General features: G+C 35.5%; 1 protein-coding gene across 1 annotated transcript; it reads left to right on the top strand.

The window, feature by feature from the left end:
* The first annotated feature begins 4,385 nt into the window (after window positions 1-4,385).
* On the top strand, window positions 4,386-6,709 carry LOC122310750 (protein SRC2 homolog). Its single transcript, XM_043124887.1, has 7 exons — window positions 4,386-4,576; window positions 4,752-4,856; window positions 5,011-5,137; window positions 5,262-5,333; window positions 5,817-5,865; window positions 6,032-6,344; window positions 6,455-6,709. The coding sequence occupies exons 1-7, from the start codon at window positions 4,534-4,536 to the stop codon at window positions 6,490-6,492; spliced, it is 747 nt and encodes a 248-aa protein (XP_042980821.1). The 5' UTR covers window positions 4,386-4,533; the 3' UTR covers window positions 6,493-6,709.
* The last annotated feature ends 6,562 nt before the right edge of the window (window positions 6,710-13,271 follow it).

A 13,271-nucleotide genomic window follows, 5' to 3' on the forward strand; every position in this document is an offset into this window, starting at 1 on the left:
AAAAATGATAAATATACATCATTTTTTTCAATACTTTACACAATAATGATTTAAAAGGATGGGTATTTTTGTAAAATATCTTATAAAACTAACATGATTTTACAAATATACCTTTATTGTATAACATATGTTGTAAAATGTAGTATAAAATATGTTGTGTTGATACGATTATTTATTGAGTTTTATTACGTACAAATAAAATTATGTACTAATTTATGTATTAATATTGATTTTTTCATATTTAAAATTTAAATTATCATTATTTTTAATAAAATTTACTTTTTAACCAATCATATTATATTAATATACAGTTATATTTATAATTAAATTTTTCCTTATTCAAAAAGGAATGCTTCCCTGTACAACACCACATTGCCACTCTTCCACATTTTACATCAAACTTATAATAGAAAAATACTTTTTGTAGTCGGCAAATGCAGTCGGCGTACAGTCGTGGAGAAAAAAGTGAATTAATACGGGACCTACATGAAAAAAAAAAATTATTTTTATAACTTTTTTTTATTCATGTAGGTCTCCCTGAATATAAAATAATTTTTTTATAATTTTTTTTATTCATTTCGTATAACCGACTGCACATCGACTGCATTTACCGACTGCGCCTAACAAAACCCCTTATAATAATCTGACCAATGTTCCCATATCTCTCTCTCTCTCCCAGGATTATTAATTGCGCGGCCCGGTTGGTGGAGTCTCCATTATTGCTTGATACTAGGATCAAGATATATGGTGAAATGAAATATATAGGTCCCTTTTGCAAAACACTTAAAATGTTTTTATCTATAATCAATCATTTTTGTGTGGTTTGTATAGTGAGATAATATAAGATAGGTTTAAAAAAAATAAAAATTAAAAAACATATATATTATTAGAATATTATTTATTATTATTTTTTAAAAAAAATTAAAAAAATTAAGTTATTTATTATATTTTATTTGATAATTTGTAAAAATTATAATGATGAAGTAAGATGAGATAAAACCATTTTTATATCCAAATTAAACCTAATTCGAACAGTTATAGAGGAAAATCCAAGATGTGAACATTTTTTCAAAGAATATAAAAAAAGAAAAAAAAACTTTTGGTCGCCCGGCAATGGTTGATTGGGAGAAATAAAACTAAAAAAAGAAAGAAAAAAATGAAAAAGAAGAAAGCAACAAACTATCTTCGCACAAGATTTTTTTTTTTTTTTTGAGTAACGATGGTACAACTATTTTTACAAATATTTTTTTTAGCATTGGGTGCCTAGAAAAGTGTTTCAACTAATTTCAGGAGTGCGTATATTTTAAATAAGAAAAATACTTTTTGCAGTCAGCAGATCCAGTTGGCGTGCAGTCGGCTGTAAAAAAATAAATTAATACGGACTTACATAAAAAAAAAAAAATTATTTTTATAATTTTTTTTATTCATGTAGGTCCCCTTGAATATAAAAAAAAAATTTATAATTTTTTTTTATTCATTCCGTACAACTGACTGTACGCCGACTGCATTTACCGACTGTATGTAGCAAAGCCCCCTTAATAATAAGTTTTTTTACAAGTACATATTAAATAATTTAAGAGAAAAATCTCTATCGAGTAACGTCCCCGATTTTTTGTAAAATTCATTTTACCTAATCGCTAAAAAATTATTTTTTAATGAATTTGTGAATTTTTTATATTTTTAAAAAAGTTTAAAGTGCTTAAAAATTGTTAAAATAATAATAATAATAATAAAACTTGGCTGTCCGGTGAGGATCCTATGTGGGGGTTACACCCTATCCAAAATCCACACTGAGGAATCTTTATAGACAACCTGTTGATTTTATGCATAAAAATATGTCAAGATTATCTTAAATTTTTGTACTACTTGACAAAAATTATAAGGACAAAAGTTTTAACATAAGATGAGAAATTCGTAAATAATAATAAGATAGATTGTAAATAGTTGTGAAATAGTTTAAATTAAAATGTTTTATGAGATTTTTGAAAATGAGAGAAAAAATTGAATAAAAATCTTATAAATTTAAAATATTATTATAATATAATTTCTTAATATTATTTTTATTTTTAGATTTAAAAAAATTCAATTATTTTTTTGTGTTTTGTTTGAAAATTTAGAAAAGTTGTAATGATTAAATAAAAATGTTGAAAATGTGAAAATTAAAAATTGAAAAATATTTATATTTGAATGGTGTTTGAATATTAAGACAAATGAGATGTGATGGATTAAAACCATTTGTAAAACCGAATGGAGTCTAAATATATAGGAATTGCTTCCTATTTTTATCTCTACCTCGTCAAGACTTTAGAATTATAATAAAAACTTGAACAATTCTTCATATATATAATGTGAGGAATGCTTAATTTAACAAAAAATTATATAAAAATTTATAAATAATGTGATTTATAAGATTAAATCATTTTTATTATAAATAAATTAAACATATTACATTAAACAATATATCCATTTATAAATTTTGGTGTATAAGATTTACATGCAATCTTAAAAATAATTAATTAGGTCAATTAAATTGATTCGAGTCGAAAAGCTCTCTCTCCCTTTTCTATTTAGAGACTCACCCCAACAAAAACCCAACCCAGAGAGGGGGTTTCAACTCCTCCCTCCCTCATCCCATCTGGTTAGACTAGAAATTGTGTAGTCTTTTATTTTTTAATTTTTGTTTATTTTTTCGTCTAAAGTATGGTGAAACGCCGATCTAATGTTTTCCAGAACCTAGCGACCACCACGAGCTCCACCACAGGATTCCTAGGCCGCCGATCATTTGAACAGTTGAAGGCTTTCGTTGAACAGAGCAGCGTGTGAGTAACCTGTACGGGTCAAAGAAGCACATGAGATCCCCGCACCATCGCACCAATAAGCTTCTACTGCCACATGTGTGGCGTTTCTAGGACTAAGGATCTCGATTTCTTCATACTTGACTGGCCGCCACACTCATAGCATGGCACGTGGCACATGTCCCTCACGTGCCATTATAATCTCTTTATTTCTTGTATTTTACTTTCCTTCAAGTTGAAAATATAGATATACAATTGTAATTCGTAATTTTTACATATATATTTATGTTTATTGTTATTTCCTTTCATTTAGGTAAAAATAAAAAATTAATAATCTCTTTGATATGTTTTCCATAGAGTGAAAAGTCTTATTCTTCTTTGAAGGGTGGGGTTTGATATCTCTACTTTAGGTAGAGTGTGGTCTCTTAGACAATTTTTCTGTAGAGAGTTATAAAAGTTAAGATTATACCAATCACAAAAGAATTTGTATACTGGCAGAGTCCCAATTATGAATAGTTGGCTTATAATTTAGGATTTTTCTTGTATGTATCATGTCACAGCTGTAACTTCACTTTTACGAACGAATGAAGCCTATTTTTCATTAAAAACAATTTTTTTAAAAAAATCTTAAAAAAATTCAATTGACCTTATCAAAAGAATCTCTCGTTGCGTGTTCCATTTAGTTTCAAGTTTTTTCTCTTCTGGTACGGGACCAAATCCTATAAGAGCCCTATAATTCGAATGCTAGGTAGAAAAGGTCTACCAAAAACGTAGACCTTTCGATATAGAATGGTAGGAGTGGCTTAATACAAATTAAGGTCTAAGGTGAAATTTAAGTTAATCATTCTTAATTATAATATAATAAAATATAAGTTATTATATGAAATATTTTTAAAGTTTTCAATAAAATGAGATTTTATTTAAAATATTTAAATAAATTTTTTTTAAATTTATATTTAACACAATAACTTAAAATAAGGCATCAATGCAAATTTTATACCTTAATTTAGCAAGATCTTAACAAATTATTTAAAATATAAATAATTCATTATATTAAATATTAAATTTAGTATTTTGGAGTCTTGCACACTTTGAAAAATATAAAATTTATTTGAAATCTTATTTAATAAAATGGTTTTTATTTTTATTTTTAAAAACACCCCATTTTTAATTTTAGAGACCTTAAAGACCATTGAGCCGCTCTGCCGAAGGGCCTTCACTATTAATACCTTTTCTGTTAGTTCAGGACCCACTTCCATTCACTAATAATTAATTTTTTAATTCTTAAAAAAATAAAATACAGATCAAGATTAGAAAATAAAATAATAATATTAATACAGTAATTATGGAATAAATCGCATAATTTTTTTTTTTTTTAAAGATCCACTGTCAAAAGAATTACCCTGTAATTGCACTGATCTTCGCAAATATAAATTGAATAATTCTTTGCCCAAGATGCACGTAGACACGGACTCTGTCCATCTACACGCTTTGGCAACGCACGCGGTCAGCTAGCATCCCTGAAATTTCCATCCCGGATATATATAGGTTGTTACCAGAAGCCGGCATCATAAAAAATCCAAATCTAGATCGAACACTACAAATCTGGGAAGCATCTAGCTTACTCCTGATCATCCTCCGACCCCCTTGGAAAGCATCAAAGATCAAACAGCTACAAGTCAATATATAACGTAGTAATTAGCAAGCATCAAAATCCAACCTTCTTAATTCCTCGTCCATGTCGATTATGGGTATCCAAGGCCAGCTTCTTGAAGTCACTGGTAATATATATAGTTTCCATTGTCATTCACCCTTTTCTTGTCTTATCAGCTAACAAAGAAAAAAGCGATATTAATGTTCAAGACCCTATATATATATATGATCCTATATAGTTCAATCTTGTTCAGATTAACTTCTTTTTATTGTTCTTTTTTTTTTTTTTTTTTTTTGGTGTAGTCGTTGCCTGCCACAAATTGAAGGATACCGAGTGGATTTCAAAGCAGGACCCGTACGTGTGCCTCGAATATGGTAGCACCAAGTTCAGCACCAAAACATGCACTGGTTTGCACTCTAATTCTGTCTCATACCAAATCAAACCTATTTGTTTCCCTCGCATTCTTTCAATTTTCTATATACGCTAGCTGAGGTAGTAAGATCTAGTACTACTGCTATAGCCATCTCGATCATGTTGACCATAATTTTGATGGGTGCACAGATGGGCATACGGATCCGGTATTTCAGGAGAAGTTTTCATTTCTGTTAATCGAAGGTCTTAGAGAGTTAACCTGCGAAGTTTGGAACAGCAATACCATTAAACGCAACACTTTCATCGGCAGCGGAAAGTAATTAATTATTTATATATACTCAAATGAGAGTTCGTCGTGCTTTTTATATATATCATTTTTGGATCATTAACTAATTTAAACTGGATGGTTTTGGTGTACATATATTAATGTTGGATGGTAGAGCTCTATTGCAAAGCGTTCTTTCTAGTGGCTACGACGACTCCGTCTGGCCGCTTCAAGATAAAAATGGCAGGTAAATAACATTTTTAAGATATTTATAAGTTCTGATCTATATATATAGTACTGCCTGGCTAGTATTAATCCATGCAAGTACGTGGTTGGAGCTAGCTAGCTGTTAATTCGTGTTTACTCATGATTTTGCGCTCGTTAATATTTCGTGTCATGAAGGGCTATGGTTATTGGTTGGGTTAAATTACTAGGCTGGATATAAAAATAAAAAATAAATTAAAAAACAAATCTGATGAAGATTTATCTGATTAAATATACTGCAATGTAATGAATGGCCGGTGTAATATCCCATTTTCTTAAGGAACATGTAATTCTTTTTTTTTTTTTAATAATGAATTAAGTTGGGACATAATTAATTGGTGTATATATATATAATAGGCCATAGAGTATAATAAAAGTGACAGATATGTACGTACCCTTTATATATATATATGGACCAGAATCAGGCCAAGAGGATTAATGTATCATCTTTCTCCTGTCATTGCAGATGTGTAGGACAAGTGCGGCTAATATTACATTATGAGAATAATGTCCCGGTAAGTTACATTAATATATAATTGCTACACAATTACAAAGACAATACTTCATGTAGTATTAATTAGTGAATATCATAGTCTTGTTTTAAAAATCGTGGAGGTTATTTTTTCATGGGAGATGAATATATGTAATTAATATTGCCTATTATATATTGGAGTATTGCAGAAACCTGCAACAAGCTGCTTTGCTCGTCCGTCGCCATCGTCATTCGGACCATATGTAACTCAACCATTATTCCAATACCCTCATTGGTGCTCTTCAACAACAGCTGCCAATCCTTACCCAACTCCTGCACCGGCAGCTCCTTGCGCACCACCGGCGCGTCCCTACCCAGCTCCATCTGATCCTTACTCTTTATACCCACCTCCACCACCATCAGCGGTCTATCCTCCCCCACCGATATACCCACAAAATTCAGCTTATCCTCCATCTCTATATCCACCCCCTCCGCAATCTTCACACAGTTTTTATCCTCCAGGTATCTTTGCGACGACGTTTTAGTTGCACAAATATACTTTCTGCTGCAGCTAGCTCCTAATATTCAATTCAAATCACTTTAATTGAACTTCTCTATCATGTTCTATCCAGGTCCATATCAAGGTACGTACCCTCCGCCGCCATATTGAGAGACAACCTATAAAGCTTCTGCTCACGGAAACGAAAGAAGTTCCCTGCCTGCGTATATTCATTTGTTTTTATTGTATTCTCAATGGGTTATGTAAAATATATGTTTTCTTCTAAAATTTCAAAATATTTGTGCAAAATGAATGTAGACTGAATTATGTATCATTGCAATTGACCAGTTTCATATAATATCAGTAATTCATCAAAAGTGTTAATTTATTTATGATTTTGAGTTTCTCGTCTGATTTGAATTTCAAAACTTCCATACCTACTTCTCATTCCAGAACAAAATTATAAAAAATTGTCTACATTAAGTCGCTTTTAAAAACTGATTTTCATGCGTGAGATTATTAGAAGTGGTTCACGAGATCAGAACAAAGTCTCTTTGACTCTTCCCATCTCTCTCAAAAAGCTTATTTGGAAATACTCTTAAACTCTTACTGACTTTAGCATCGGAGCCTTAGGTCGCCCTCCTCAAATCTCTTTTTTTTAGTGTTGTGCAGGCCCAATAATAAAGGCTCGAGTCCCTAGAAATCTCTTTTTTTTAGTGTTGTGCAGGCCCAATAATAAAGGCTCGAGTCCCTAGAATCTTGCCAAAGGGTATGAAACAAGACATTAACACTGTGAATAGTAGTAACATAGTTTAAATTAAGATATTTTATGAGATTTTTAGAAATGAGAGAAAAATCTGAATAAAAATCTTATAAACTTAAAATATTATTATAATATAATTTCTTAATATTATTTGTATTTAGAGATTTGAAAAAATTGAATTATTTTTTTGTGTTTTGTTTGAAAGTTTAGAAAAGTTGTAATGATTAATGAAAATATTGAAAATTAAAAATTAAAAAGTATTTGTGTTTGAATGGTGTTTGGATATTAAAATCAAATGAGATGTGATGGATTGAAACCATTTGTGAAATCAAATGGAGCTTAAATATATAGGAATTGCTTCCTATTTTTATCTGTACCTCGTCAATACTTCAGAATTATAATAAGAACTTGAACAATTCTTCATATATATAATATGAGGAATGCTTAATTCAACAAAAAAATTATATAAAAATTTATAAATTAATGTGATTTAATATGATTTATAAGATTAAATCATTTTTTGTTATAAATAAATTAAACCCATTACATTAAACAATATCCATTTATAAATTTTGGTGTAAAAGATTCACGTGCAATCTTTAAAAAAATTTCAAATGACCTTATATAAAGAATATCTGGATAGGTGATCCATTGCGTTTTAAGTTTTTTCTCTTCTGGTGGGAGATCAAATCCTATAATATTAGATTGATATATATATATTAATATGTAGTTATTCTTATAACTAAATTTTTTTCAAGTAGAAAAGGTCTACCGAAAACGTAAACCTTTCGATATAGATGAGCCTTCTTCACTGGTGTTAATACATTTTCTATTCGGATTCAGGACCCACCTCAATTGGACCCATATTTTATTTCAATTCACTAATAATTAATTATTAAAAAAATAAAATATAGATAAAAATGAGAAAGTAAAATAATAATATTAATATAATAATTATGGAGTACGTAAATGTTATATAATAATTATTTTAAAAAAGGATAAGATTCATTATCAAAAACTGATGAAGTACTTAAAATCTCCATAAATATAAATATCATTTTTTTGAATAAAGTTAAAAGAATAAATTTGCCTTTTATTTAATTTAATTCTTTGCCCAAGATTCACGTAGACCACGCTTTGGAAACCGACGCGGTCAGTTAAGGTCCCGTTTAATTATATAGATGAGGTGAGATGAGATGATATATTTTAAAAAGTAATTAATAAAATGTTGTCATAATATAATTTTTAAATATTAATTTTATATTAAGATTTAAAAAATTTAAATTATTTATTATATTTTATATTGAGATTTAAAAAAATTATAATGATAAATTAAAATAAGATGAGATGAAATGAGACGAAATTTTTAATTTTAATTAAACGAATAAATCCTAAGCATCATTGAAATAGACCACTGCCTTGTGTCACCACCTAGATTTTTTTTAGAGAATTTCCTAACCTTCTAGAAGCCTCCTAGTCCTTTGTAATCTTATGGAATTGTGTAGAGTCATCTAGAAGGGGCGTTATAGACAATTCTAAAGTAGTGTTCTACAAAGGGGCGTTATAGACAATTCTAGAGTAGGAATCTAGAAAGTTCTTTACCCTTGGATTGATGACAAGTGTCACAATCCTAACCATTCTTTGTACCAAGAGTTCCCTATAAATAGAGGGGCTCTCATTTGTGTAAATCACCAAGCAATAAGAGAAACAAGTTCTCTAGAGCATCTCTCTCTATCTTCTCTCTCTAGTTTGTTCTCTATTGTATTGAGTCCTTTAGAAGGCTTACTTAAGAGCTTTGTGGGAGAGAAAGCCTCTTAAGGCCGCACGGGTCGAGTGAAGAAATTCTAAGTTCGTGACAGTTGGTATCAGAACCAACCAAGTTAGGATGGCGGATCAAAGCGAGATCACCCTGGAGCACCTGGAGACACGGAAGAGCAAGAGGTCGAAAGACTCAAGCTCATCTATGGAGTCTCGTCTCGATGGGATCGAGAAGGCCATGGCCAAGATATTGGCCAAGATCGAAGAATGGGATCAGTCTCACAGGGAGGTGAGCACCCTCAACAACACAGTGACGAGGATGGAGGTGGCGGTAGCGGATGTCAGGGACCGACTTGACATCGTGGAGCAAGGTTTGGAGGAGCTAGGATTGGAGGGACAATCCGAATCGCTCAAGGAGTCCATTCTGAGCACCATCCGCCCCACCATCGAGGCACAACGTGTTGAGAACGTTGCTTTCTAAGACCGGGTCTTGGGGGAGCTAACGAAACTCCATGGGCAAATGGAGGAATACCGCGTCGGTCTAGAGGAGACCAAGGCGGATTGGGCCATATGCAAGCGGGCAGTGGCTAATGGGGGCGCCGTCGGAGCTGGAATGATGGCGACACCAAGGGTGGATACCCCCAAACCGAAGGAGTTCGATGGGAAGCGGGATGCCAAAGAACTAGACAATTATATGTGGCACATGGAGCGCTACTTCGAAGCATTGAATATGCAAGATGAGCATGTCAATGTACGTACTGCCTCTCTCTATCTTACTAATCTTGCTGGTACTTGGTGGCGTCGTAAGCATAGTGAGATAGAGAAGGGTACTTGCACCATTGATTCTTGGGAAGAGTTCAAGCGTGAACTCAAGAGACAATTCTATCCCGGGAATGTGGCTATTCATGCGCGGAAGAGAATGAAGGAGTTGAAGCACACTTCTTCTATCCGTAACTATGTTGAGGAATTTTCTGCCCTCATGCTTCAAATCACAAACATGAGTGAAGAAGATCTCCTCTTCAACTTCACCGATGGTCTCAAGTCTTGGGTGGCTCAAGAACTCAAGCGTCGTGGAGTCAACGACATCTCCACCGCCCTAACCGTGGCAAAAACCTTAGAAGAATTTGAGTACCATAAGAGTGACAACTCTTCAAAACCCAAGTCTTCAAAGGATAATCACACTAAGGGTGGGGGAGCGAAGGGGTTCAAGCCTCCACAGTATAAAGATCGAGGTGACAAGCCTTCAACATCAAAGGAGGGCAAGAAGGACTACTCTAAGGACAAGAAGCCAAAGGATGCTTGTTTCCTTTGTAACGGTCCACATTGGGCTAGAGATTGTCCCAAAAGGAAGGCCCTCAATGCTATTTTGGAGGAGAAGGAAGTTCAAGAGAAGTCGCATCTGGGGTGTCTACAACTTCTCAACTCCCTAAAGGCAAGCACAAAGCCAACCACCAAGGATGGGTCTTTGATGTTTGTAGAAGTGTTCGTTAATGGGAAGAAGAGTCACGCCATGGTCGACTCAGGAGCTTCTCATAACTTCATTAAGAAGGAAGAGGCCACAAGGCTAGGAATTCCTCTTAAGAAGGGTCAAGGATGGCTGAAGATCGTGAATTCTGAGGCCAAACCCCTTGATGGCGTAGCTCACGGGGTGGAGCTACAACTTGGCACTTGGAGAGGCACGGTGGATTTCTCTGTCGCTCCCATGGATGACTTCAACATCGTATTGGGGATGGAATTCTTGAGACAATTCAATGTAGTGTCTCTTCCCCACTACAACTCGGTGTGTATCTTGGAGGGCGGTCCATGCATGATACCCACCGTGTCCAAGCCAAACACCACCCAACTTCTATCCGCCATGCAATTCAAGAAAGGATGGAAGAAGGGAGAGGTGTCTTACTTGGCCTCCATGGAGGAGGATAAAGTGAAGATTTCCTCCCCTCCACCCAAGGAAATCCAAAGGGTCCTCAGGGACTATGAGGATGTGATGCCTCCAGAGTTGCCCAAGCAACTATCACCTAGGAGAAAGGTGGATCATCAGATCGAGATGGAACACAGCGCCAAACCACCGGCCAAAGCACCTTATCGCATGTCACCTCCAGAGCTTGAAGAACTAAGGAGGCAACTAAAGGAGCTACTTGATGCCGGATTCATCCAACCCTCCAAGGCACCATACGGGGCACCCGTGTTGTTTCAAAGGAAGCATAATGGGTCTTTGCGGCTGTGCATTGACTACCGAGCTCTAAACAAGGTAACCATAAAAAACAAGTACCCTATTCCTTTGATTGCTGACTTATTTGATCAACTAGGCCATGCAAAGTACTTCTCCAAGCTTGATCTAAGATCGGGATATTATCAAGTAAGGATTGCGGAAGGAGACGAAGCCAAAACAACTTGTGTAACTCGCTATGGGGCATACGAGTTCCTAGTGATGCCCTTTGGCCTCACAAATGCTCCAGCTACCTTCTGCACGCTCATGAACAAAATCTTTCATCCCTATCTTGATCAGTTTGTGGTAGTCTATCTAGATGATATCGTCATCTATAGTTCTACCCTTGAAGAACATGTGGAGCATCTAAGGGTTGTTTTCCGTGTCTTAAGGGAAAACCAACTCTATGTCAAGAAGGAGAAGTGCTCATTCGCACTAAATGAAGTCCATTTCCTTGGCCACAAAATCCAAGGTGGAAAACTCAGCATGGAGGAGGGAAAAATTGAGGCAATCAAGAAGTGGGAGCCTCCCACTAAGGTTACCGAGCTCCGATCCTTCCTTGGGCTTGTCAACTATTACAGGAGATTTATAAAGGGATACTCCACAAGAGCATCCCCCCTCACCGACTTGCTCAAGAAGAACAGGGCCTGGGAGTGGTCATCAAGGTGTCAGAAAGCCTTTGACGATCTGAAGACAGCCATCACGGAGGAACCAGTCATGGCCTTACCAGATTGTACCAAGCCTTTTGAGGTACAATCAGATGCATCAGATTTTGTCATAGGGGGAGTTCTTATGCAAGAAGGACATCCCATTGCGTATGAGAGTCGCAAACTCAACGAGACGGAAAGAAGATACATCGTACAAGAGAAGGAGATGACGGCTATCATTCACTGCCTCAGAGTTTGGCGACACTATTTGCTTGGCTCCCGTTTTGTAGTCAAGACAGATAATATTGCCACTAGTTACTTCCAAAGTCAGAAGAAACTAAGCCTAAAGCAAGCTAGGTGGCAAGACTTCTTGGCAGAATTTGACTTTGTCTTGGAGTACAAACCGGGCAAGGCCAACCTCGTTGCTGATGCACTAAGTAGGAAGGGTGAACTTGCTGCTATCACTCAAGCTCAAGGAGAGCTACTCGATGTGATCCGTGAAGGCATGGAGCATGATCCCTTAGCCAAGAACTTGGTGAACATGGCTAAGGAAGGGAAAACCAAGAGATTCTGGGTAGAGGACGGTCTTCTCTACACCATCAGGCGGCGAATCTATGTTCCAAAGTGGGGAAACCTACGGAGGAACCTTATCAAGGAATGCCATGATTCCTTATGGGCTGGACATCCGGGCCAACGGCGTACTCGAGTTTTGCTGGAAGCTTCCTACTATTGGCCTCAATTGAGAGACGAGGTGGAACTCTACGTGAAGACTTGTCTTGTGTGTCAACAAGACAAGGTGGAGAATCAAAGTCCTGCAGGATTGCTAGAACCACTACCCATTCCTTCTCACCCATGGGAAAGTGTGAGTATGGATTTTATAGTGGCTCTACCTAAATCTGAGGGTTGCGGTACCCTCATTGTGGTGGTAGATCGATTCTCCAAGTATGCCACCTTCATCGCGGCTCCTAAGGATTGCTCAGCTGAAGAAACTGCAAAGTTATTCTTCAAGCATGTGGTTAAGTATTGGGGCTTACCACGGAGCATTATTAGTGATCGAGACCCTCGCTTCACAGGAAAGTTCTGGTCAGGACTATTCAAGCTTATGTGGTCTGCCCTACATTTCTCTACCAGCTTCCACCCTCAGACAGATGGGCAAACTGAGAGGGTGAATGCCTTGTTAGAGTTATACTTGAGGCACTTTGTAAGTGCCAACCAATCCGATTGGGCCAAGTTATTGGATGTCGCTCAATTCTCCTATAATTTACAAAGGAGCGAGTCCACAAACAAGAGCCCATTTGAGATTGTAATGGGATAGCAGCCACTTACTCCCCAGTCATTGGAGACAAGTTACGCGGGGAATTGTCCAACAGCCTTCAAGGTTACTAAGTCTTGGAACGAACAATTGGATGTAACCCGTTCCTACTTAGACAAAGCAACCAAGAAGATGAAGAAGTGGGCTGATCAGAAAAGGAGGCACGCGGAATATCGTATAGGCGACTTGGTGTTAGTAAAGATCTTGTCGAGCCAACACAAGTTTACAAGAAAGCTACACAATGGGCTTGTACGATGCTATGAG

The sequence above is a fragment of the Carya illinoinensis genome, chromosome 5 (genome assembly GCF_018687715.1).
Source record: "Carya illinoinensis cultivar Pawnee chromosome 5, C.illinoinensisPawnee_v1, whole genome shotgun sequence".
Classification (NCBI taxonomy): Eukaryota; Viridiplantae; Streptophyta; class Magnoliopsida; order Fagales; family Juglandaceae; genus Carya; species Carya illinoinensis.